This window comes from Mustela nivalis (genome assembly GCF_964662115.1).
Source record: "Mustela nivalis genome assembly, chromosome: 9".
In the NCBI taxonomy this organism is placed as follows: domain Eukaryota; kingdom Metazoa; phylum Chordata; class Mammalia; order Carnivora; family Mustelidae; genus Mustela; species Mustela nivalis.
Window position 1 is genome coordinate 51,421,112 of NC_139028.1, and position 22,905 is coordinate 51,444,016.

A 22,905-nucleotide genomic window follows, 5' to 3' on the forward strand; every position below is an offset into this window, starting at 1 on the left:
CTTTGCTAGGAAAGATAAAGGAGCTTGCTGTATTGAAGGCTACCCATGGAGGCTGGCAGGAGATGAAGCCGAAATAATCCCTAGCTCATGAAAAACCTTGCAGACTTTGATAAAGGTGTTTTAGGTTAGGAAGTGAAATGGTCTAATTGGTTTTTGGAAACTGTCTGGCAGAGGTTCTAGAAGGTGCATTCCAGGAGCAGGGCAATGAAAGCTTGGGTGACAGTAGCTGAGCCCAGAGCCCAGAGCCCAGCTGTTGAAGAACCATTTGTTGATTAGAGACCAGGGATGATACTGAAGAGAACAGGATGATGAACATGAGCAAGTCGGAAAAGAGAGGAAGAATTAGAACCATTCAGGAGATAAAACTCCATCTGAACTTAGCAATGACTTGGATATGGGTAGAGTTGTGAGGAACACAGGATCTGCCTCTGAAGTTCCTCCTGGGCTCATGGGTGGTTCCAGTGTTGAGGAGAGAATGCAGGATGGAGGTCTGGCAAGGGAGAGGAGTTTGGTTTGGCCCATGTGGGGTTTGACATGCTTCTGGGACGTATAGGTAAGCATGCAGGAACAGACGGATATATGCATCTGGAATTAAATGATTCTGGGGACATGATGCAAACCATTTCCCTTGCCTGCCACCAACTGATCACCCAGACTGTTGTATTGAATGTAACAGTCACTGGCATTAAGTTAGTGAGTCCTACTAAGCGTCAGACACCCTGCTGCACATGTTATGAAATAGGTACTGTTAACCATCTGTCTTACAAAGGAAGAACCTGAAACCTGAAAAGTTAGGTAAGGTACCTAGGCCATGCCGCTTGTGAGGGTCAGAGCAGGGATTCGAACTGGCAATCCAGTAATCACTCTCCTGAGCTACAGTGTTTCTCAAATGTTGAAGTCACACTTATAGTTAAAAGTGCACTTTACATCACAGGCCAACACCCACAGATGCCCATTACACATGTGTGCATACACTCACACAGGCAACTATGTAAATAGTGAGAAAAACAGCTTTTACTCTGGCATGCCAGCAACCCAGCAACCCTGGCTGGCTCAGTTGGTTAAGCAGCTGCCTTCAGCACAGATCGTGATCCCAGAGTCCTGGGATCAAGACCCATATCAGACCTCCTGCACTGCAAAGAGCCTTCTCCCTCTGCCTGCTGCTCTCTCTACTTGTGCTCTCTCTCTCTCTGTCAGATAAACAAATAAAATCTTAAAAAAAAAAAAAACACCTAGTACTTACCCTTGCTGCTACTAATAATGCAACCTGATATTTTTCTACTCAAGTCTTTATCATCTTTTTTTTTTTTTTTAAGTAGGCTCCACACCCAGTGTGGAGCCCAACACAGGGTTTGAACTCATGACCCTGAGATCAAGACCTGAGCGGAGATTAAGAATAGGATGCTTAACAGATGGAGCCACCCAGGCGCCCCTATTGTCTTTTAAAATGGTGGTTACTTCCTACTAAATTGAGTTCACAGCCAGAGTTTGACTGAGTTTGACAAACATTGCTCTGTTTTGTTCTCCTGGGGCACATAATTCATTTCTCTTCCCAGGCCTGGTCATTCCCTCAACCTTTGAGGGGAGAACACTGAGTGTTGCTACATGTGTCTCTCCTTTCTCACTTAAGAAGGTATTAAAGGTAAAAGGAGTGTAGTGGGATGAGGCCAGCCAGGAAACACTTACTTTGTGGTGTAGATGGATCAAACCTCATCTTTTTCTTTTTTTTTAAAGATTTTTTGTATTTATTTGACACACGGAGAGAGATCACAAGTAGGCTGAGAGACAGCGGGAAAGCAGACTCCCCACTGAGCAGAGAGCATTATTCCCGGCTTGATCCCAGGACCCTGAGATCATGACCCAAGCCGAAGGCAGAGGCTTAACCCACTGAGCCACCTGGGCACCCCTCAAACCTCATCTTTAATGGGGCTCATGAAGGTTAGTGCAGAATGTGCAAAACCACAGCACAGAACGTGGTGCAAAGCCATGTGTGAGCGCAACAGCAATCGCTAGTATGAACTTCAGTGGCACCCAGGCCTTGGGGTCTAGTCCAGCTCTACAGCTTCTTCCCTGCATCCTGCCAGGCAGGTGAGTTACTTCCAGGGTATTGTGGGAGGAGAATATTGAAGTGGTACTTTGGTTCATTCAACACCCACCATGAGCCGGTCCCTTAGTAGGAACTGAGGAAATAGTATTAATATATTTATTCATTTAAATCATATCTTATCATATCATCATCTAATCATATCATTAATATCTTTATTCATTTAAATCATAATGTATACACTAACTTACAAACTGAATACTCCAGACTATTCCGTAATGACCTGTCAATCAGCCAATGATGTATGGAATCAGCCAGCTCTTAGTAGGTCATTTAAAGGAGGGGCGCCTGGGTGGCTCAGTGGGTTAAAGCCTCTGCTTCGGCTCAGGTCATGATCCCAGGGTCCTGGGATCGAGCCCCACATCGGGTTCTCTGCTCAGCGGAGAGCCTGCTTCCTCCTCTCTCTCTGCCTGCCTCTCTGCCTACTTGTGATCTCTGTCTGTCAAATAAATAAATTTTTGAAAAAAAAATAAATAAAGGAGACTTTAAATATTGATTTCACTCAGCATAGGATGTAGGTCTTAGAAGAGGCTGGCAGCTCAGTGTCACTAAATGTGTCGGGCACAGAGTTGTTTATTTCGAGCCATCTGCACATGTCCTTTTGGAGTAGACTGTGTCGCTCTAGACCACCCATGCTGCCTGTGTGCAAATCCCGGGGCCCTGTCCAGAAGCCGTCGGTGGGAAAGAGCTAGTTCATTACGTGCATGTCATCCCAAAATATGCAGAGCCCAGAGCTAATGATATTTATGAAGCGAGAACTTTTTTAGAAGACTTTCGAGTTAATTAAGTGCAAAGATGAGATCCTAATCTCATGGGGGAACAAAGCTCCTGTTCAGGGCTGATCATAGAATCGAAGCACTGTGAACCAAACAGAAACAAGCCATGTGAGCTTGCGGTGCAACATTTCCTTTCCCTCTCTTGTAATACAAATCTGATTTAAAAATGGAAATACAGTTCAGATAGCATTCCTGGTACTCGAGCTTTTACCTTGCAGTCTGATCCCTTTTGAGCATCTCTTATTAATTTTAAATTTGTATCAAGTCCTCATTACTAGTTAAAATTTATCAGATGCCTAGTCTTAAACTCCAGGATTTACCCCGGAATTTGGGTGCCCCAGCTCTGAGTACCAAGGAAGATGAACACAGTGGATTGAGGGTAGAGGTTAGAGAGGGAAGAATACACAGGAGGGGAAAATCTAAGGATGCTCTAGGCTGCTGTGCCTCTCAGAAGCACGACAGTTATGCAGCCTTGCTTTCTTTGCCACACTCAGCATCTTAGTAAGGACCCAGGCACAGCTCCATTGACTGAGTGCCTCAGATGTGCTGGCCATTGGCTAGGCACACCATGCAGGGGGTTTCAGTTGGTTCTCACAGCAATCTTGTGAAATGGGTATTACTATCTTCATTCCACAGATGAGGAAACTAAGGGTCAGAGAGGTTAAGAAAGTTGTCCAGGATCACACAGCTAGTGGGGGCAGAGCCACAGTTTGAATCCAGAGCCAGTATCTTCAAAGCCCTATCTCCCTTCTCCTTTGTGTACCTGAACTCTGCTATTTTGCTGAACACCCCAGCCTGCCAGGCACTAAACTAGTCTGCATAATTCCAAATTAATTCCAAAATACAAAGAAGTGTAAAGGCCACTGGTTTGAATGAAAAGATCACTAGCCTGAAATTCCATGGACGCAGAGGCCAGATATATTTGGTCTCTCACTGTATATCAGGTGCCTATTACGTGGCTAATCCTCAATACATAGTTGTTAAGTGAAAGGTTACTTAAAAATGAATGAACCAAAAATTTGAAATGGAATTCAAAGTTCAAGTCCTGTTTCTACAACTTGCTAGGGACTTGGTTTTGGTAAATCATTTAATTCTCTTAGCCTCAGCGTTACCATCTGCAAAATGGGCAAAACACTCTCACAGCCCGCCTTCTAGGGCAGTGGTTCCCAACCCTTACTGTACCTAGGAATAGCCCATGGACCTTTAGCAACTTCTCATCCAGGTTTCTGTCTCCAAAATTCTGACTTGCTGTGGTGGGATGTGATCTGGACATTTAACAGTTCCCTAGGTGGTTCTAATGGGTAGCAACCATTGGAAACGCTGTCATAGGGATATTCTTTTTCCTTTTGGGGGAATTGTCAAACATAGCAAGGAAACAAACCTGCTCTGTAAAACCTAAAGAGGCAATTAAATAGAATCAGTTGTTATAAAGTCAGTCCAGAAGGACTCTGGGCCTCGAGCTCCTGCTTCCCGATGTCATGACAGAGAAAAAGGCGGGTTGCTCCAGTCTCCCGTGTGTCCCCAGGTCAAAATGCCCTCCTTCCTGATCAGGTGGATGCAGAGGAGGAGGATTTGGTTGATGTCAGGGCTGTAACAGGTTAATAGCGACCTGCTGGAAAATTGCTCCGTTGGATGAACTTGTCCTTGGGCAGTCTCACGTGCCATTCTGGCACCCCCGTGCACTCACTCTCCCGAACCGGGGCTACATGCACAATGCCTATTCAGAGACCCTCCCAACTATGTCTGTTTATTTGATTCTTTCTGGTCATGGTTCACTCTTTGACCCAGGCTGCTCAGGCTGGGGCTGTGTTGTGGGAGGAAGGAAACGGTCCTCCCTTGCCCTCAGCAGCTCCCCTGTCTGTCACCTTCCCCTGCTGCTACACTATGGAGGGACAGCTGAGTACGAGGGCCTTCAAGGTGCCAAGAACAATATTATTTAAATTTTAAATAATAGTCTCTTGGGAAGAAAGGGTCATGAGGCATTTTGAACCACCACAGAGAATTTTGCCAAAAGAATGACTCATAAGGCTTCCAGCTATCTACCTCTCTCCCCTTGTTTGGTTAGGACAAAATCCTGAAGTCACCAAGTATTTCAGGAGCGGGTTCTTCCATTTCTCTTGCCTGTTGGTCCTTATCCAACAATTGTGCATACGCCAGTCTTCCGATGGCAAAACAATTGGAATAGCCATTATTCTCACATGCTTTTGAACAGTGTATATTAGCCACATGCCTTCACCGTGTCACTGACCCATCTGAGCCACAATTTCCTCTTCTATAAATGGGCATAACAACACCTGCCCTGTCTAGGACTAAATGACATGAACTCTCTGAGACCATTTCAGAAATAACAAAGCAAAAAAATATGCAAGTTGTGCTAGGTAGAAAAGGCACCCGGCTCATATAGTCATAATTCCTGTCCTCAAGGAACTTATTATCTTGAAGGGAAAAGAGACAGAAAGGAAAGAAATACCATCAAGAGTAATTACTCAGTTGCTTAGGGTCCTGAACTCAGAGGGATTTAAAACTGCAATTGTCACAGCCTTTATTCTTTAGCCCTTCTGCCACTTTTTTGAATTTGGGAAATCTCAACATCCATATTCTCATTTGGTTCACACAATCACCCAGTGAAGGCAGCAGACTCAGAGAGGTGAAGTAACCTCTCTAGGATACACAGCCCCAAAGTAGAGAAACTGAATGTAGAACTTTTACCTGCAGCTCCCTGCCCATTCCCCCATAATGGCACCTTCGTGTCCTGGTCCTTATCCCATGGAGGGAAAAATGGGATTGTATTTCCCACCAGAGCAAGAACTTCTCTGTATATCATAGATAGAACAGTCACAGACAGCCTCGGTGAATTTGCAGCCCACAGCACCAAAGCCCAGTCTTTGAGCCCAAAACTGGGTTTGGGTTAGTTCGGGCCACTAATGAGCCCTGTATCCTCCACTTTGGGGAATTTTCAATGTGTTTCAGGATCTGTAATTTTGCATCTGATCACAGAGCTATGTCTGGGGTGAAGGGACAGCATTCTCAGCCCTGTGTCTGCTAAGACTTCCCAATGCATGAGTTTCTAAGTCCCCCAAATGTCCATCCCAGGAGTGTTCTCGGGGGCCCTCATAAACCTGGGGCTGGGGGGTTTAGCGAGAGAACAGCAGCCTTATAACCCCACTTCCTACCTCCAAGAGTCCATGTCACCCTAACTCATGAAAGTCCCAAATGGATAGAGTCTACGCAAAAGGAGGAGAAAATGCCTTCTGGTCCTCTAGCAGCTTATCAGCCTTTACTGTACAGTTTGGGAGCTGGTGCGCACAGCTCTGTCCCAGCTAGAGGCCTCTCTCAGCTGATGGATGGAGGAAGTGGCTTAGGGCAGAAGCAGTCTCCTCCAAGCCTGATGTCATGATGGCGGAACAGAGTGCCTTTACTGTTACACATGTGTCTGCTCCCCTTCCTTCCATAATAACACTGGTCAGAGGAAACATGGCTCTGTGTGTGTCATGTGATCTTCAGGGTGCACTCACCCCTGTTTGCAGATGGGCTGATGGGCCTGAGGCTGATACAGAGGATCTCTCAGCGCCAGCTGCACTGTTAAGGTCACTGCCTCTACTTGGAGAAGCAGAATACTTTCACCCCTACTCAGATAAAAGCCAGCTCAATCAACAAACTTGTTTAACCTGTGAACTCTCGGGAGTCATTGATCAGCTCAGAGGAAAATGGTGTGAACTTTGGGAACACATTGGACCTGGGTTCTGCTCCTGGTTTTTCCACTGACTCGCTTGTGACCTTGAGCAGTTACCCTTCTGGCCTCGATTTCTTAGTCCACAAGTGGAAATAATAATCACAGGATTCTTAACCCAGGGTTGCTGTGAGGATTAGAGAAGCCAAGTGAGAAGCACATGTCTCAGTGCCCGACCCAGCCCCGTGAGTGCTCAGGAGAGGTAACAGTTGCTGTTGTTACTGACGATGAGATTACCATCCTGCAGACCTGTGTGAGCTGCTTTGACCTGCCTGCTGCTTACCACCCCAAGTTTAGGACCTAGTAGTTACTGCTTAAGAGATCAATCAAAAAATACATTCATGTGCTAAAACTGACACTGATGCTGAGAGAGGGGGGCAAGGCTGTGTAATATGGGGTGTCAGCGACGGCCTCGTGGCCCTGGATGTGGATTAGGAGATGGAGGAAGGAAGCCGTCAGAGCACAGTGGTCAAGGTCCTGGTGTGTGGCCGTGCATGGCAGCCAGAAAGAGTATGCCTGTCGGGGCCTGGGGAAGAGCTTTGCCCAGCCATGTGCGGGCACTCACCTGGAATGTGGTGACATCACCACGGCCCCTACTCCTCCAGCCCCTTCGACTAGACTAGCTCCTAAGCATGCTTCGGGGCTTATCCCAGGCATCTGCGAATAGACTTTCCTGGGCCACTGCCCTGTGAACAAAATAGTCACAGCTACCAGGAGAACACCTAGCACTCTCCATCATCATCGAACACTGCCTCTCTGCTTCACGCCCATTGTTTCACAGAATCCCATAATGGGAAAACAATCAAAGAAGTGGCTTGCCCGAGGCAGAAGCCCAGAATCTCCATCATGTGTTAATCCACGTCACTCCTCTGATCGACTCAGGAGGGCAGCAAGCAGCACCTGTTTCCTCTGGGACTCCCCAGTGTCTAACAGGTCATCTTGGCACAAAGTAGGAACTCACCAATGCCTGTGGAAGGATGAGAAGAGATTGGCAAGTGCATCACAAGGCTCAGGGTCCAGAACTACTAGGCAGATCACCAAGTGGGATGGGGAGGTCTCCCCTCGGAAAAGCTAAGTCACAGGAGCCCTGTGCAGCTTGGATGTCTCAACAGCAGGAGGCTGGGTCAGGGACACAGCCCGATGCGGCTTGCTGCCTCTGAGCCCTGTCATTGGACGGTGGGGTCTATGCAGAAATCTCTCTGATGTCAGAAAGTTTTGTCCAGGAAACTTGGGCAATGCTGAGCCCATGGGCAGATTTCAGCAGCTGGACCAGAGATGATCATTCAGAGAAGATGATAAGTGAGGGAAAATCAGAGCTGACACTTAAAAGATTCACCCTGGTACAGTTTAGGCACTGACCACTCAAAACAGCCCCAGTCCCTTAGTTCTAGAATGGGTCTGGAGGCCACCTACTCTGCCCGACTTTAACCCCTTGGCCATCGGATTGTGGTGGGAGCAGGAGGTCCAGAAGTTCCCTGAAAGAGGCCAGGAGCTGGTTGAGCGATCCACTTGGTCAGAGCAGTGGCTCTGTAATAATTGAAACATTTCAATTGTTTCAACATAACAACTGTAGGTACCTACTATTATGTGCTGAACACTGCAAGGTTGACCTATGACTAAAAGAGCTGGCCATTTTTCAAAAGCCACTTGTTCTATTTTGAGAACTTTATTAAAACTAGATAATATAATACGTGACTTTTCCTTAACCAGGCACACAGAAACTATAATTTCTCAATGTGATAAGAATGAATAAGGGCCTCACTGCCAAATCCATGTTGCACAAGCCTGACTTCTATCTTAGGATTCCTGGTATACCTTATGGGAATTATGTGACTTTCTGACACAAAGACCTAGAGTTTTCAGTATCAATTAGCAAAGGTTATTTCTTCTGTAGAGAAATACAAATTCTAATACTTCTCTCCCACAGGCTAGTGAATCAGCTTGTTCCAATCCTATCTTGGAGGCCATGGTATCTGCAAAGTGCCTGCATTTCTGCTGTACAAACTTGTAAATCTGAAGTTGCCTTAACATTAGCTTCAGGATGAAAAGAAGCTTCTGGAAGTATTTTTTTTTTTTTTAATCCCTGAAATTAGCAGTTGCTAAACAGTCATAATTTTTTCCTCAAATACAAAAGAAGTTGGTGGCAATCAGCCAAGAGAAACAACTTCGGCTTGTAGAGAGAAGCAGGCTGTTCTTAAAAGCCACAGCGGTCATTAACGAAGATGATGTCATCATTCAGGGCCTGGACCCTCCTGGGATCTCTAGGGCCAAGAAGAGATGATTCACAGTCTTTACCAAGCCAGTGACCGGTCACCTGCCTAATGGTGTTTGGTGAAAGTGCTCAGTCTCCAGGGTGGGGCAGTGGGTGGTTCCTGCGAAATGATCAGGGACCTCAGTGTCGTGACAGCTTGCAAAGCTGGTGGCCAAAACAGGGGATTTATGAACTGGTGACTTCGGACTTTGATAAATAAAAAGTTTGGTATTCTTGTGTGGAGGGTATGTAAAGAATTCTCTGTGAGTCATACTTTCAAACAAAGTGGAGCCTATCTTGGGGTAAATCTTTCTTACCATTTCAGCACTTCTTCTGAGAGGAGGGACAACTTTTCAGAATTTCATTAAGTTGAAGTATCATTATTGCTTTTTTTAATTTTTTTTTAAAGATTTTATTTATTTAGTTGACAGAGAGAGATCATAAGTCGGCAGAGAGGTAGGCAGAGAGAGAGAGAGGAGGAAGCAGGCTCCCCACTGAGCAGAGAGCCCAATACGGGCCTCGATCCCAGGACCCTGAGACCATGACCTGAGCTGAAGGCAGAGGTTTAACCCACTGAGCCACCCAGGTGCCCCATTATTGTTCTTTAAAAACACTAGAGGAGCCTAGTATTCTGAGATTCCTAAGTTACAAAACAAACAAATAAAAACAGAGAAAATTAGGAGTGACTAAGGGGTCTAAACTTTCATTTGCTTCTTTTCTTTATTTTTCTCTCTTTCCATTCTTCCCTCACCACTCCCACCCCACTCACGTTTTCTGGGGTCCGTATCACCAAGGTCCTAGGAGGAAAATACTGTAAGGGCAAGAATGCAGCTTGTGATCAAATCTTGGTTCTTCACTTGCCTCTAGTCAAAGAAATCATCACAAGAAAATGATCCCACCAAATGGACTTCCTGATTATAAGACGCATCCTGGTTAAGACGCAATAAAACATGGAGAATAGCTATGCAACTTCCAGAGCATGACAATCTCTCTTGCTTTGCCTTCTTATCTAGAAAGTGGGGGTTATAAAACCTCCTTACAGTGTGGTTGTAAGGATATGGTAAGACTGAGCATTTATTAGACTCCTTTTCTTGGAGCCAAAGATCGCCAACAACCCTATGGGTGTTGGATGTGGTGTTGATATCAACAAATGGGCTTGTATCTCCCTGTCACTCTTGAACTTTATGTAGAAGAGTTTGTAGTAATTATAGGAGATGAGGTCTTTTTCAGCTAGCCGAGCAATGTGGGGAGTTCTGGTGCTCCCTGCCTTTTCAGTCTTCCCCACCCCCGAGGGGTCTGGGGGAAGCTAGACTGCCCTCCAAAAACTCTAGGTCTGCTTTATCACCCACACAGCCTTCTGCACTTCTAGGAGGAAGCTAGCATTACCTGGGGCTCATTATAAATAGAGTTCATTAATTATTAGTTAAGGGCTGTTCAGAGTTCCCTACACAACACCCATGGGGATGCTGGTCCCTTCCTTGTCCTCCAACCATGACAACTACTCAGGGGCTTGCTACTATCGTCACCACCGGAACCCTTCATGAGAAAGCCAGGGGGCTGAGGAAGCCAGGAGCTTTGAGGTCGTGCTGGCTGACTTCTACATAGAAGGGGTCTCCTTTACACAATGGGTGACACCTTATCATGTTGAGATAAAGGTGGAACAGCTGTGGTCCCCATGCCTCTCAATGTCCCTTAGGGAACCAGTCCCTGTACTCCTGCCAACAGACACTGTCTCCATAGGGCTTAACTGGGCCAGGGGGCAGATTCCATGAGCCCCACTGATTCCCCGTCTTCCTGCCAGTTCCCGAACCAGAAGAGGCTTGTTTGTGAAAGACACTTGTGAGAGAATGAAAAGACAAGCCACATACTCAGAGAAATATTTACAGAATACATGGGCAATACAAGACTCAGATCTAAAACATGCAAAGAATTCTTTTAAGACAGCTTTATGGAGTTATAATTCACCCATTTAAAGTGTATGACTCAGTGGTTTAGAGGTGTTGTATATTATTAATTTTTTAAAGTTGTGGGAAAGTAGAACAAAACATACCATCTTAACCATTTCTAAGTGTATAGTTAAGTGGCATGATGTGTATTCACAGAATTGTGTCATCACCCCAAACAGAAACTCTGTATCCATTAAGCAAAACTCAACCATGCCCATCTCGGCCCTTAGTGAAATCTAATCCACTTTCTACAGGAGTCTGACTGGCTCCATTGGTGGAGCATACGACTACGACTCACCATCTCGGGGTGGTAAGTCCGAGTTCCACATCAACAACAACAACAACAAAAAACCATAAAAAAAAAGTCTCTCATCTACTTTCTGTGTCTACGACTTTGCCTATTTTAGATATTTTGTGAAAGTGGAATCATGTATCTGTCCTTTCATATCTGGCTTATTTCACTTAGCATGCTGTTTTCAACGTTCATCCACGTAGTAGCATGGATCAGAACTTCATTCCTTTTTGTGTTTGAATAAACCCTCACTGCACACATACACATCTTGTTGGTCTGTTCATATGTTGGGTTGATTCCATCTTGAAGATATTGTCGATAATGCTGCGTTGGGTGTTGGTGTACCAGTGTCTGTTCAAGTCCTTGATTTCAGTTCCTTCTGGAATATACTTGGGTGTGGAATTGCTGGGGTCTTACAGTAGTTCTAGGTTTAGCTTTTGGTGGGCCTGCTAATAATTTCCGTTCCTACCAGCAGCATATGAGGGTTTTATTTTTTCCACATCTTCATCGACACTTGTTATTTACTGTTGCTTTTATTCCATCCATCTCCATGGGTGTGAAACGACGTCTCGCTGTAGTTTTGATTTTGCATTTTCCTGATGAATGATGCTGACGTTTTTCCCATGTACTAGTGGCGATTTATAAATCTTTTTTGGAGAAATGTACTTTCAGGTTGTTTATTTGCCCATTTTTCAATGGGATTGCTTTCTGTTGATTGTTCTGCTGAAGCAATTATTCATAGATTCTAGATATTAAATGCCTTACGCTATTTCCAGATGTTTTTCCCATTCTGTGGGTTGTCTGTTCACTTTCTTAACTTTTTTTTAATAGATTTTATTTATTTCTCAGAGAGAAAGAGAAAAAGCAGGGGGAGTGGCAGGCAGAAAGAGAAGCAGACTTCCCACTGAGCAGGGAACCCAATGTGGGACCCCATCCCAGGACCCTGGAATCATGACATGAGCTGCAGGCAAAGGCTTAACTGACTGAGCCACCCAGGCATCCCTGTTCACTTTCTTGATAGTGTCCTTTTTGTATGAAAATTTTTAAATGAAGTCAATTTATCTAATTTTTCCTTTGTACTAATGCTTCTGGTATCACATCTAAGAATTCATTGCTAAATCCAAAGTCATAAAGATTTACCCCTATGTTTCCTTCCAAGAGTTTTATGATTTTAGCTCTTATATTTTAGGTTATTGATCCATTTTTAGTTAATTTTTGTATTGGGTGTGAGGTAGGGAACCAAATTTATTCTTTTGCATGTGGAAATGCACTCGCCCCAGCACCAACTCTTTAAGAAGCTGTTCTCTCCTCCATTGAATGGATATGATGTCCTTGTAAAAAATCAATTGCCATAGATGTGTGAGTTTATTTTGAACTCTTGATTCTAGTCTGTCGATCTATTTATCTGTCCTTATGCAGTACCACACTGTTTTGATTACTGTAGCTTTGTATTACATTTCAAAATCTTTTTTTTAAAAAATGGTTTTGGATGTTCGGGGCCCCTTGTTATTACATATGATTTTGAGGACTGGCTTCTCTATTTCTGCAGGAAAGGCCATTTGAATTCTGATATGGGTTGCATTGAAACTGTTGATCAAAGAATTCTTAAGACTCAATAATAAAACAACAAAACAAAAAATGGGCAAAAAATCTGAACAGATACTTCACCAAAAGATAGACAGATGGAAAATAAGCATATGAAAAAATCCTCAGCATCAATATGCCAATAGGGAATTGCAAATTAAAACAATAATAGCATGCCATTCCATATCTATTACAGTGACTAAAATTTTAAGAACTGACACCACCCAATGCTAGAGACAGTGTGGAACAAGAGAAACTCAGAGGCTGCCGGAGGGAATGCAAAGTAGTGAAGCCACTTTAGAAAACCGTTTGGCAGTTTCTTTAAAAAGCTAAACATAGTCTTACCATATGGTCCAGCAATTGCACTCCTACGTATTTACCCAACTGATTTGAAAACTCATGTCCACACAAAACCTGCCCATGAATATTTATAGCAACTTTATTTATATTCACCAAAAGCTGGAAGCAACCAAGATGAATAGATAAATGGGGAAACAAACCACAGTAAAACCAGACTGGAATGTCATCCCATGATGAAAAGAAAGGAGTTATAGGGGCATCTAGGTGGCTCAGAGGGGGAGCCTGCTTCTTCCTCTGCTCTTACCCCGACCCTGCTTGGTCTCTCTTTCTCTTTCAAATAAATTAATAAGATCTTTAAGAAAGAAATGCATTACGAAGGCACAAAAATGGATGGATGAAACTTTATATGCTTATGGCTATGTGAAAGAAGCTAGTCTGAAAAGGCTACACACTGTGTGATCCCAATGGTTTCACATTCTGGAAAAGGCAAAACTGTACAGACAGTGTAAAAATATTCAGTAGTGGGGTGCCTGGGTGGCTCAGTGGGTTACCTGGGTGGCTCAGTGGGTTAAGCCTCTGCCTTCGGCTCGGGTCATGATCTCAGGGTGCTGGGATTGAGCCCCGCATTGGGCTCCCTGCTCAGCAGAGAGCCTGCTTCCCCTTCTCTCTCTGCCTGCCTCTCTGCCTACTTGTGATATCTTTCTGTGACAAATAAATAAAATCTTTAAAAAAAAAAATCAGTAGTTGCCAGAGGTCCAAGGCAAAAAAGGGAGGGATTGATAGGTAAAGCACATGCTGTCATGATGGATTCATGATCTTATGCATTTATCAAAACTCATAGAACTTTACAGTACAAAGAATGGCTCTTAATGTATCCAGATTTTCTCAAATCATTTAGTAGGTTGTTGGATCCCACGAAAGAAGGCAGACTGTGACAGGAGAATATAACTTTGTTATAAATGTATGATACAACTTCAGTGAAGGAGGTGGAAGCAAAAGTGATGACCTGAGTAACTTGGGAAATAAGTGGAGTTTATAAGACTGAAGGCAAAAGGAACAGCTCGTAAGCACTATACTCTGGTGTACTAAGTTGATTCCCATTGCGGCGTTAGGTAACAATTCTGATACTTTTCTATATGTGTGCTGGAATCTAGTAACTAAGTACATAGACGGCAGGTGGGGGTAGCTAAGTCTCTCCTGGGTGGAGTGAGAATTTACTGATTTGCGAAGTGGTGAGGCTAGAATGACCCATGTGGTAATGGACTAGAGACATTTGGATGTAGTTACCTTTAGCTTAGTATAGATTCATTTCCTTGCTCTTTCAGCTGAAAGGAACTAGAAACAACAAAACCCCAGTAGTAAGTAGCACATTTATTAAAAAGAGCCCAGATCTTGGGTCCTAATGCCATGCTCCAAAGAAGGAATCAGGCATCACTGGGGGGGAAAAAAATGGCTGATTCTAGGACTAGGGTAGGCAATATACAAGACGGGCTTGGAGCATACTGTGCCAGAAAGTAAGAAGTAGAGGCAAGAGAGGAAAGACAGAAAGAGAAGAAAGAGAGAAGGAGAGAAAGAAAGAAAGGGAGGGAGGGAAGGAAGGAAGAAAGGAAAAGCAAAGGAGGAAGGAAGAGAGAGAAAGAAGGGAGGGAAGCGGGAGGTAAAGGAGAGGAAGGAGGAAGGACTTAAGAGCATATGTTCAAGGGACACAGGAACTGACTGAAAGAGTTCCCAGTGGCCAAAGCTGGAAAATTTTGAGTAAAAAAATAAATAAAGCAGTATTGGATTATAATCCAAAGTATAAAATAAATACCCACAAGTCCCTTTTCATATAGACAAGAGACTGAATAAAGACACATGGGAGAGAAGAGACCAATCTCCCATGCAGGAGAGTTCCGAAAAAGAAGTCGCTTTACAGCAGAGAACACGGGCAAGCAAAACCCAGCCTGGTGATCAAGGTCGTGATCAAGGTTGATCTCCACAGTGATAAGTCATGTTGAGACTATGGCTCTTGATCTGATGTGAGCAAAACGGCCTTTCAGCTCTGCGGCCTTCTTTCTAAAACCCCGTAACCCCACTGAGTCATGAGAAAACCATGAGACCGATGCCAGCAGAAGGTGACTTTTGGTTCTCTGCTGCTAGGACCTCCCTGCTCCTCAGTTTCACGCGTATCCCTTCATGCGTGTGTGTTTCTTTCTTGTTCTCTCAGGGGATGGCCTTTACACTGGAAGAAAGGCTGCAGCTTGGAATCCACGGCCTGATCCCCCCCTGCTTCCTGAGCCAGGACGTCCAGCTCCTTCGGATCATGAGATACTACGAGCGGCAGCAGAGCGACCTGGACAAGTCAGTGCCTAGAGTCCGCTCCCTCGACCCAAGCCCCAAGTTCAGCTGTCTCCTGCAGCACACGGGTTGTCTTGTACTCTCCAGGAGGAGAGGCTGAGAGCCCCTGAGAGATCCCAGCCCCAGTCCCAGCCCCAGCCCCAGGTCATCTCCCCAAGGGACTGGGCTTGTTAGGACCGAGGCAGAGTCAGAACTCGGAAGGGAGACTGACTTCCAGCAGGTGCAATCTGGTTGGTCCTCTGGGAAGCAATGGCATCCGAGTCGGCCCGAGAAGCACAGTTAGGGTTTCATCAGAGAGCGGTGGGGTTCATAAAAGGCATTTCACTCAGCAGGAATAAGGGGAGCGCGCAGGACAAGTGTGTCGGGAGAGGGGTCCATCGTCCAGGTCCCTAGAATAAGGGGAATGTTGCGGGGAGCAAAGTGGAAATGCACAGCAACACCTCGGAAAGGACCTAGGATATCCTATGTTAGACATTTATGGGAACTGTAACTAACCCTGCCACCCCTCTGGGTTCTCCTAGGGAGGATATTCCATGAAGAGCCAACTGAGGAATCACAGGGTCAGCTTCGTCAGTTTCCCTACAGAACGTGACTTCCCAGGTCACATGGCTATGAACTGGTACAGCCAGGATTCGAACACAGTTCGCTCTGGAGTCTGCCTTTTACTGCTCTGCTATGCCACAGCTGGAGGCTTTGGCGCTTAATGGCTACAAGACTAGACCCCAGTGTCAGACTAAGTTCCAATCCTCATTCTACCACTTAATAGCAAAAATTACCCCTCACCGACTGGGTCATTCCTCATTTGTACAATGTGTAGATCAGTGGTATCGAACTCATACGGTTATGATAAGGCTTAAGTGCATAAGTATTCTAACATGCTCAGAACACTTACATAGTAACTGTAACTTACAACAGGAGGCCCTATGCAAAAGCTTGTAAAATAAATACGTCACCTTGCTATGGGCTCCAGTGGAAATTTAGGGGGAGGATATGGGTTCCCCCTACATATCTGTAGAGCTTAATGGCCAAGATTTGGGGTTGTTGATGGCGTGGCTGTCCTCGTGGGGGTAGAGCTCAGCAGCATGTTAGGGTGATCCTGTTCCCACCTTCTTGTGCTCCCCTCACAGTAGCCACTGCTTCCAAATGGTAGTGAATGAGGAAATCTTGGCCTACTCCCCCCACCCGCAACCCCCGCAGTCCTGAAGGGCTGAATGCTGTGGATATCACTCCCATGAACTCCAAGGCCACACTGCAACTCAGGTCATATATTCACTCCCTCTTGTTTATTCTACCCACACTGGGTCTGGCTACATCACCCTGAAGAGCCAGCCAGAAAGTACACAATGAATTCAACTGACAGCATTACACATGCTTTGAACTTTGAACAACCTGAGCTTCCCTCTTCTGTTAAATTTACAAAGAATTAAAGTCCAACGTGAAATCCTCTTTGCTCATACTTCTCTGGGTTTGTTCAGCTAGATGGAACTTACCTATATAAGAGGGAAGACATGGCGGGCCCCAGGAGCAGGGGACTTGCCTGATCGTGGGAGCTCCAGAGAGCTTATTCCTGGCGCTCTGCTGACTTCTCTGACCCACTGACCCACTGACTTCTCTGACCCACTCATTCCCAGAATTCCTTATTTCAGCAGGTGCTCAGGGAAATGCTAAGGAAGCTCCCCAGCTTCTTCTGGGTAAGGGTAATGGTATGCTGATAAATGTTTACTGACTGGTTCTGGGGCACCGAGGGAGCCCTGATTTGTATCATTTGCCCATTTCCATAATGGGAATATTCCCAACCATGACCGATTTCAAGTTACCAACTCGAAATCACTGAATGTAGAACTGAGAAGAGATGTGTGTAAATGACTACTGAGGAAAAGAATGCTTACACCAGTAATGAGCTGAGATGCTGGCTTTTCTAAGCAGAAATCCTCCCTTCCTTCTAAACACTATTTTTAATTCTGGACCAGTGCCTTTGGGAAGGAAGGAGAGACTGAGGCCCCAAGAAGTCATGTGGCTTCCCCAGAGTCACAAAACTAGGAAACAGCAGAGCCGGGATTCAAACCTAGGACCCTGTTACCACACCCAGGGATCATTGCCCTAGGGGAACATCACTCTCACCCATTCCATGCCAGGGTTCAAGTGCCCACAGGCTCTCCTAAGCTGTTGTCCAGGAAGGGTGTGATGTCAGTAGTCACCTACACCCCATCATGAATTTCAGACCCTGGGTCTTTTTTCTCCTAGGGTTTTTGCATTTTCAGGACTATGAAATGAAAGGCTGTTTTCCTGGCTTCGTGATTTTAGGCTTCAGGGAATAGGTGAGAAAGAGATTTTTTGGAGCGTGCCTTCTGAGGTCAGGTCGTACTCAGACACTTGAGAGCTCTGGCTGTAACAGGATCCAGCCACAAGGGGTGGGAAAATCACTGGTGTGTTCAGTATCTTCCTGGACCCCACTCTGCCCCAGCCTGGTTGTCTTTTCTCAATGTCCACCCCGTGATAACGTAACTAACCATGGCACCGTGGTTGAGATTCGAGAATCAGATTGCTTAGACTCAAATCCTTACTCTGCCACGAGACCTTGGGGAGCGATTTCATCTCACTGTGCCTCGTCTCCTTATCTCTAAAGTCATCCGCATTTTAGTACCTGCCTCACAAGTCCTTGAGAGTTTTAAATGAATTAATGTAGAATATTTAGAATTGTGCCTACGCCATGAATAAGAGTAAGTACGATAAGGCAGATGATTTTCTCCTCATTTCATAGAAAATGAGACTCATGCTGAGGAGAGATGGTGATTTGCCCATGAACGTGCCATTGTACGTAGCTGAGCGGGAGCCCTGGGTCTTTGCATCAAGGGCCCTTTGCGCTCCCACCTGTAGGGCCCACGTGACCAGCTTGGTTCTTGTCTCCCTTTCCAAGGTACATCATTCTCATGACACTCCAGGACCGGAACGAGAAGCTCTTCTACCGCGTGCTGACGTCAGATGTGGAGAAATTCATGCCCATCGTGTACACTCCCACCGTGGGGCTGGCCTGTCAGCACTACGGCCTGACCTTCCGCAGGCCCCGGTGAGCCGTCCTGGGGCACGGGCTTAGGGAGGGGCTGTCTCCTCCACGGGAATCAATTCTTTCCTCTGACCTTGTTTAATGGGACTCTGGAGGCTGTGCCTGACTGAGCCAGAGGCTTGACAAGACATTTGATTTTAAGCACTTGCTCAGAAAATTACCCCAGGCACAGAGCAATGAGGGGAGTATGGAAGCAAGGGGAGAGCAGCGCTCCGCTCCAGATGATGAACACCCAACATACTGTTCAGAGTTGTCCTGAGAGGTATTTCGGATTGGTTTTCTTTCATTATCCACCTAAAACACCCCCACCCACCCACCCACCCTCTGCTTTTCTGGTCATCTCCACAGTGCTGACAGCTCTCTTACCAATTCGGGCCAATGAATAATGGAGTGTTGGATTCCAAAGACTGAATTCTTCTGCTGACTCAGAGAACCAGTATTCGTTCCTTCATTGGGGCTTGACTCAGATTCCACTTAAAATGTCGTTTTATTAGGCGAAAATTTGGCACTAGGTTTTCTTTAATAGACAAAGAATTTGGGGGAAGTTTTCTAAAAAGATGGCTTGTTTTTTGGTTTTGGGGTTTTTTGGTTTTGTTTTATTTTGTTTTGTTTTCCATGATGAGTTTAGAAGATATATTTTTTAAAGTATATAAAAAAAGGAAAAATGGGAGTATTTTCCCAAAATCCTCAGCGCAAGGTGCCTGGTAATTATCAATACGTATTTCTAGCACTGACAATTAAAAAAGGGACCTGCATTTATTATAGGTAATGGGACATTGTTTTGGTCTGTGTTAGAACATGGAAAAATATAGTGTATTGTGTGGAGATGTGTCATTTATGTTTCCATAGAATTTATAAATCTGTGTGTATATATCATTTGATGTATGATGAATATGGAATCATGGATCTCAAACATCTTTTGTTAATTTGGAAAAAACAGTCTTCCTGTGCTGATGCCCGCATTCGGGCTGAACCTTGCAGGCTGAGAGCCCAGGGACTAATGCTGGTTCCCCTCCTTCCTTTTCTGGCCATACATCACCCTTGACAGAGGGCAGTGTATCAGACCTCATCTTGTGGAAGGTTGTGCAGCTGTGGACACCCACAAGTCCTCATCCCTCAGAATAGCCATGCTCCTGCCGTCCTGTGGGGGGCGCTTCATCGGGTTCCAGAGCAATTCTAGTGTTCAACCTCTCTTTCAACAGGAAAGAGACTCCTTTTTTCTTATTATCATTCCGAAACCCGTCCTGGCAGAGACCTTGGAAACTGACGGTACCTTTCTGAAGATGCAGGACCCTATTTACCTCCCAGTCCCTACTCAGAAATGATCCCCCAGGCCCTCCCTCCTGCCCAGTGCAGGTCAGCTCATGGTCCTCCTCTGAGGCCTTCAGCGGCCTACAAGGCTGAAAGAAAGAAGTCCAGCACTTTGACAAGAGCGAGTCTGTCACAGCCCAGCTCCTACTCAGAAGTCCCATGCCCTAGCTAATCTGATCTGTTCCCCATGCCCAAGGATGCCTGGGGCTCCAGCCCTCTCCGCCCTTTCACACTCGGGGCCCTCTCCGCCTCCTGCATCTGCCTGCTCTCCTCTCCTGGTTCTCTGTCCATCAGAATGGAGGCTAGACTTTCAGGTTCCCCAAGACTAGGCTTCTCTGTCTTCCCTGATCCCCGCTGGGTGGAACGGCTCACGCCCCCCTCGTGCTCCCCCTTAAGTCATCACACATACTTCTAGTCCATAGTTATAGTTTTCGTGCTTCATGTTTTTAATTATGTGTATATCAGCTGTCTCTACCAGAACACAAATTTCTTGAGAGGGCTGGAAACATGTCAGATCCATTTGTGTGGACTAGACCAGTACTGGGCAAGCACTTGACACTCTAATGGGAAAGCTGCATTGCATACTGGCTAGGAAGACCTAGGTCTTTGCTGTTGGCCATGAGATTTAGTCTCCTTGATGTTAGGCATGTTCCTTATCCTCTCTCAGCCTTAATTTCCACATTTATGAAATGCAGGTAATAATACTACTACTTCAGATCTCATTGTGACGGTAAAATGTGAGGCATGAATAAGGGACCCGGCATAAATGTGAGTGTCGATTTGCCTTCAGTGACCGTTACAGGAAGAAGGAAGAATTGCTAAACATAGAGTCATATTATACGTAGACGCCATTACATTTTTTAAAAGAAAATCGAGTCATTGAACACTTAAGGAACTCACACGTTGACCTACACACGCGATTTGGCTCTTCCAGAACTCTTTGTTTCCTGAAGTCCTTTAGCTGTAGCTCGAGGCCGCTACTGGTTTGCAGCTAAGATCCTGTGGAAATGCAAGCCTTCCCGCTCCCAGGCTGTGTGGGAGCCCTTCTCCACAGACTCCGGGGATTAGGTTGTAGATTTAGTTGTGGGCTCCAGATGAACTAGTAATAGGGTCAGGATCCTGCGAACACAGCAGGATTTGCCTCCAGAACCCACTCTAGAATCCAGGGAACACACAAAGCAAAACTTGAGTTCATGAACATTTATGGAGCAGCTACTGGGCATGGGGCATCATGAAATTACCCCCAAAGAATGAATATGGTTCTTGACCTCCAGCAAATCCCTAGCACAATAAGGGGACAGGCAATAATGATAAGTTAAATATAATAAAAGTTTAAAAAAAGAGAAATTTAATAGAGACAAAGAACTACATGGGAGTACATGGGAGGGAGAAATTTATTTTCCCTGGGGACAGTAGGATTGCGTCACAGAAGAGATGATATTTGAGCTGATCCAGGAGAATGGCTGGGAATTCCATGAGTAAAGAAGGAGGAATGGCCATTCCAGGAAAGGGTTTGATTTTGTAGACACCTATGTAGTCATCCTGCTTGGGTTTCTCCCCATCGCCTGTGCCTGGCAAGGAGTGTAAGGTCATGGGGTGGGGAGGTAGGTTTTTACATCCATTGGCTTATATTGGATCTTCCCAGTGTCCTGTCAGGTTAGTTTGGTAGCAGTATCTCCATTTCCCAGATGGGAAAACTGAGGTAGCCAGAGGAAAGGAACTTGTCCAACATCACAGTTTCGCAACCAGTGAAGTAAGAATTCTGACCACGAGAATCAGGGAAAGCCACATCAAAGACGTGCCATTTAAGCTGGGCCATAAAAGGTGAAAGCAAAGAATGGAGGAGGCAAAATTATTTGTTGACCCAGACATACCCACCTTTCCGCTTGCTAGAATGTAAGGTCTCTGGGACCTCGTGGTGGGTGAAACGGGAGAATAGAGAGATAGGAGAATTGGCCAGTGTCTCTGCCCAAAAAGAAGAAAGTGCTTGGTTCCCTTCCCAACCAAGCCCAAGGGGTTGGAGTCACGGGGAGCCGTGTCACTTGGGTTCAGGCCCCATTGGCAATTCTCCAATGGGTCAACAATGGAGAGGGACGTGTGTGGCAGCCGAGTAGGGGGTTCATATGGGTGGAAATAGGACCCTGCCATCAACTGCAGCCCAGAGAACCAGGTCAGCCCTGAGTGGGTGCAGTCAGCGTACTACAGAAGCTGGACACATAGCGTGGGAAACAAGGCATGTTGTCATCCCCGCAGACCTGCAGTTGCCCAGAGCAGAAGAGGATGATTAGCACAATGCATGTCCACTGAAGGCCAGGTACTAACTTTCCTACGGTCTTTATATATATGAGCTCATTTAATTAGCACAATCCCCTAAGAGGTGCGTATGACTATCATCTTACTTGTAGATGGACAAACTGAGGAACAGAGAAATGACTTGCCCAAAGTCACACAGCTCATACCCAGCAAGGCCTGCGTGCCAACCCATGCAGTGTGAATCGGAATGTGGACGGGTACCACCAAGCTCCACTGCCTGCTGCGGTCTGGGAGTGGTCCCGTTTGGTGGGCTTTTGGGGCTCCAGGAATATTTGATCGCTAGATCCTGTTTGCTGAGCCTCTCTTGGAAGAGAATGGGCCCGAGGCTGTGTGGGGCTGAGGCAGGCATGGGCAGACTGGACTGTGTTCTTGGATCCTTCCCTCACGCTCCTGGTACAGACTTACCGCATGTGTTTTGCACAAACCCTCCTTCAGATGATTACCCAACGAAACTATTTGACATGTGACATCTGAGCTGTTGCTCCAGGTTTCCATTTGGCCGCTTTCCAGGTGTGGATTCCACACCTGCCTTGCTCTTGAAGGAATTGAGAATACAGGCTCCACCTCAGCCCTGAGCTGCCTCCGAGGCCTGGCTTGGAATGGCTTTATGGATTAGCATCTGAAAGGAGGACAGCCCCAAGGCCAAGAGGGAGAGAGCCAGCTCCTTCTCGGTTTCTGAAATGATCAACATTCCTGCCAGGTTCCCAGGAACAATGGAGTCCTCTGTGAAAGGGCCTGCCCCCCTCCAAGCTAACTAATCAGGTCCAGCCAACGCTGAAATTGAACTTCCAGCGTGCCTCTGCATCGCCTCACCACCTAGAGGGAGATGCTGGGCTATCTCATGGGCACCTGAATATCCCTGGGCAGATAAACACGGCCGAAGGTTCTAGGCTTTGT

The 22,905-nt window shown here is 45.8% G+C and overlaps 1 protein-coding gene across 3 annotated transcripts in view; it reads left to right on the forward strand.

Moving 5' to 3' along the window:
* Positions 1-22,905, forward strand: part of ME3 (malic enzyme 3) — a 219,662-nt gene that overhangs the window by 77,210 nt on the left and 119,547 nt on the right. For all 3 annotated transcript variants that reach the window (XM_082749016.1, XM_082749015.1, XM_082749017.1), the window contains exons 3-4: positions 15,190-15,323; positions 18,238-18,387. In XM_082749016.1, coding sequence (XP_082605142.1) covers positions 15,190-15,323; positions 18,238-18,387 — 284 coding nt within the window. The remainder of the gene's footprint in view (positions 1-15,189; positions 15,324-18,237; positions 18,388-22,905) is intronic.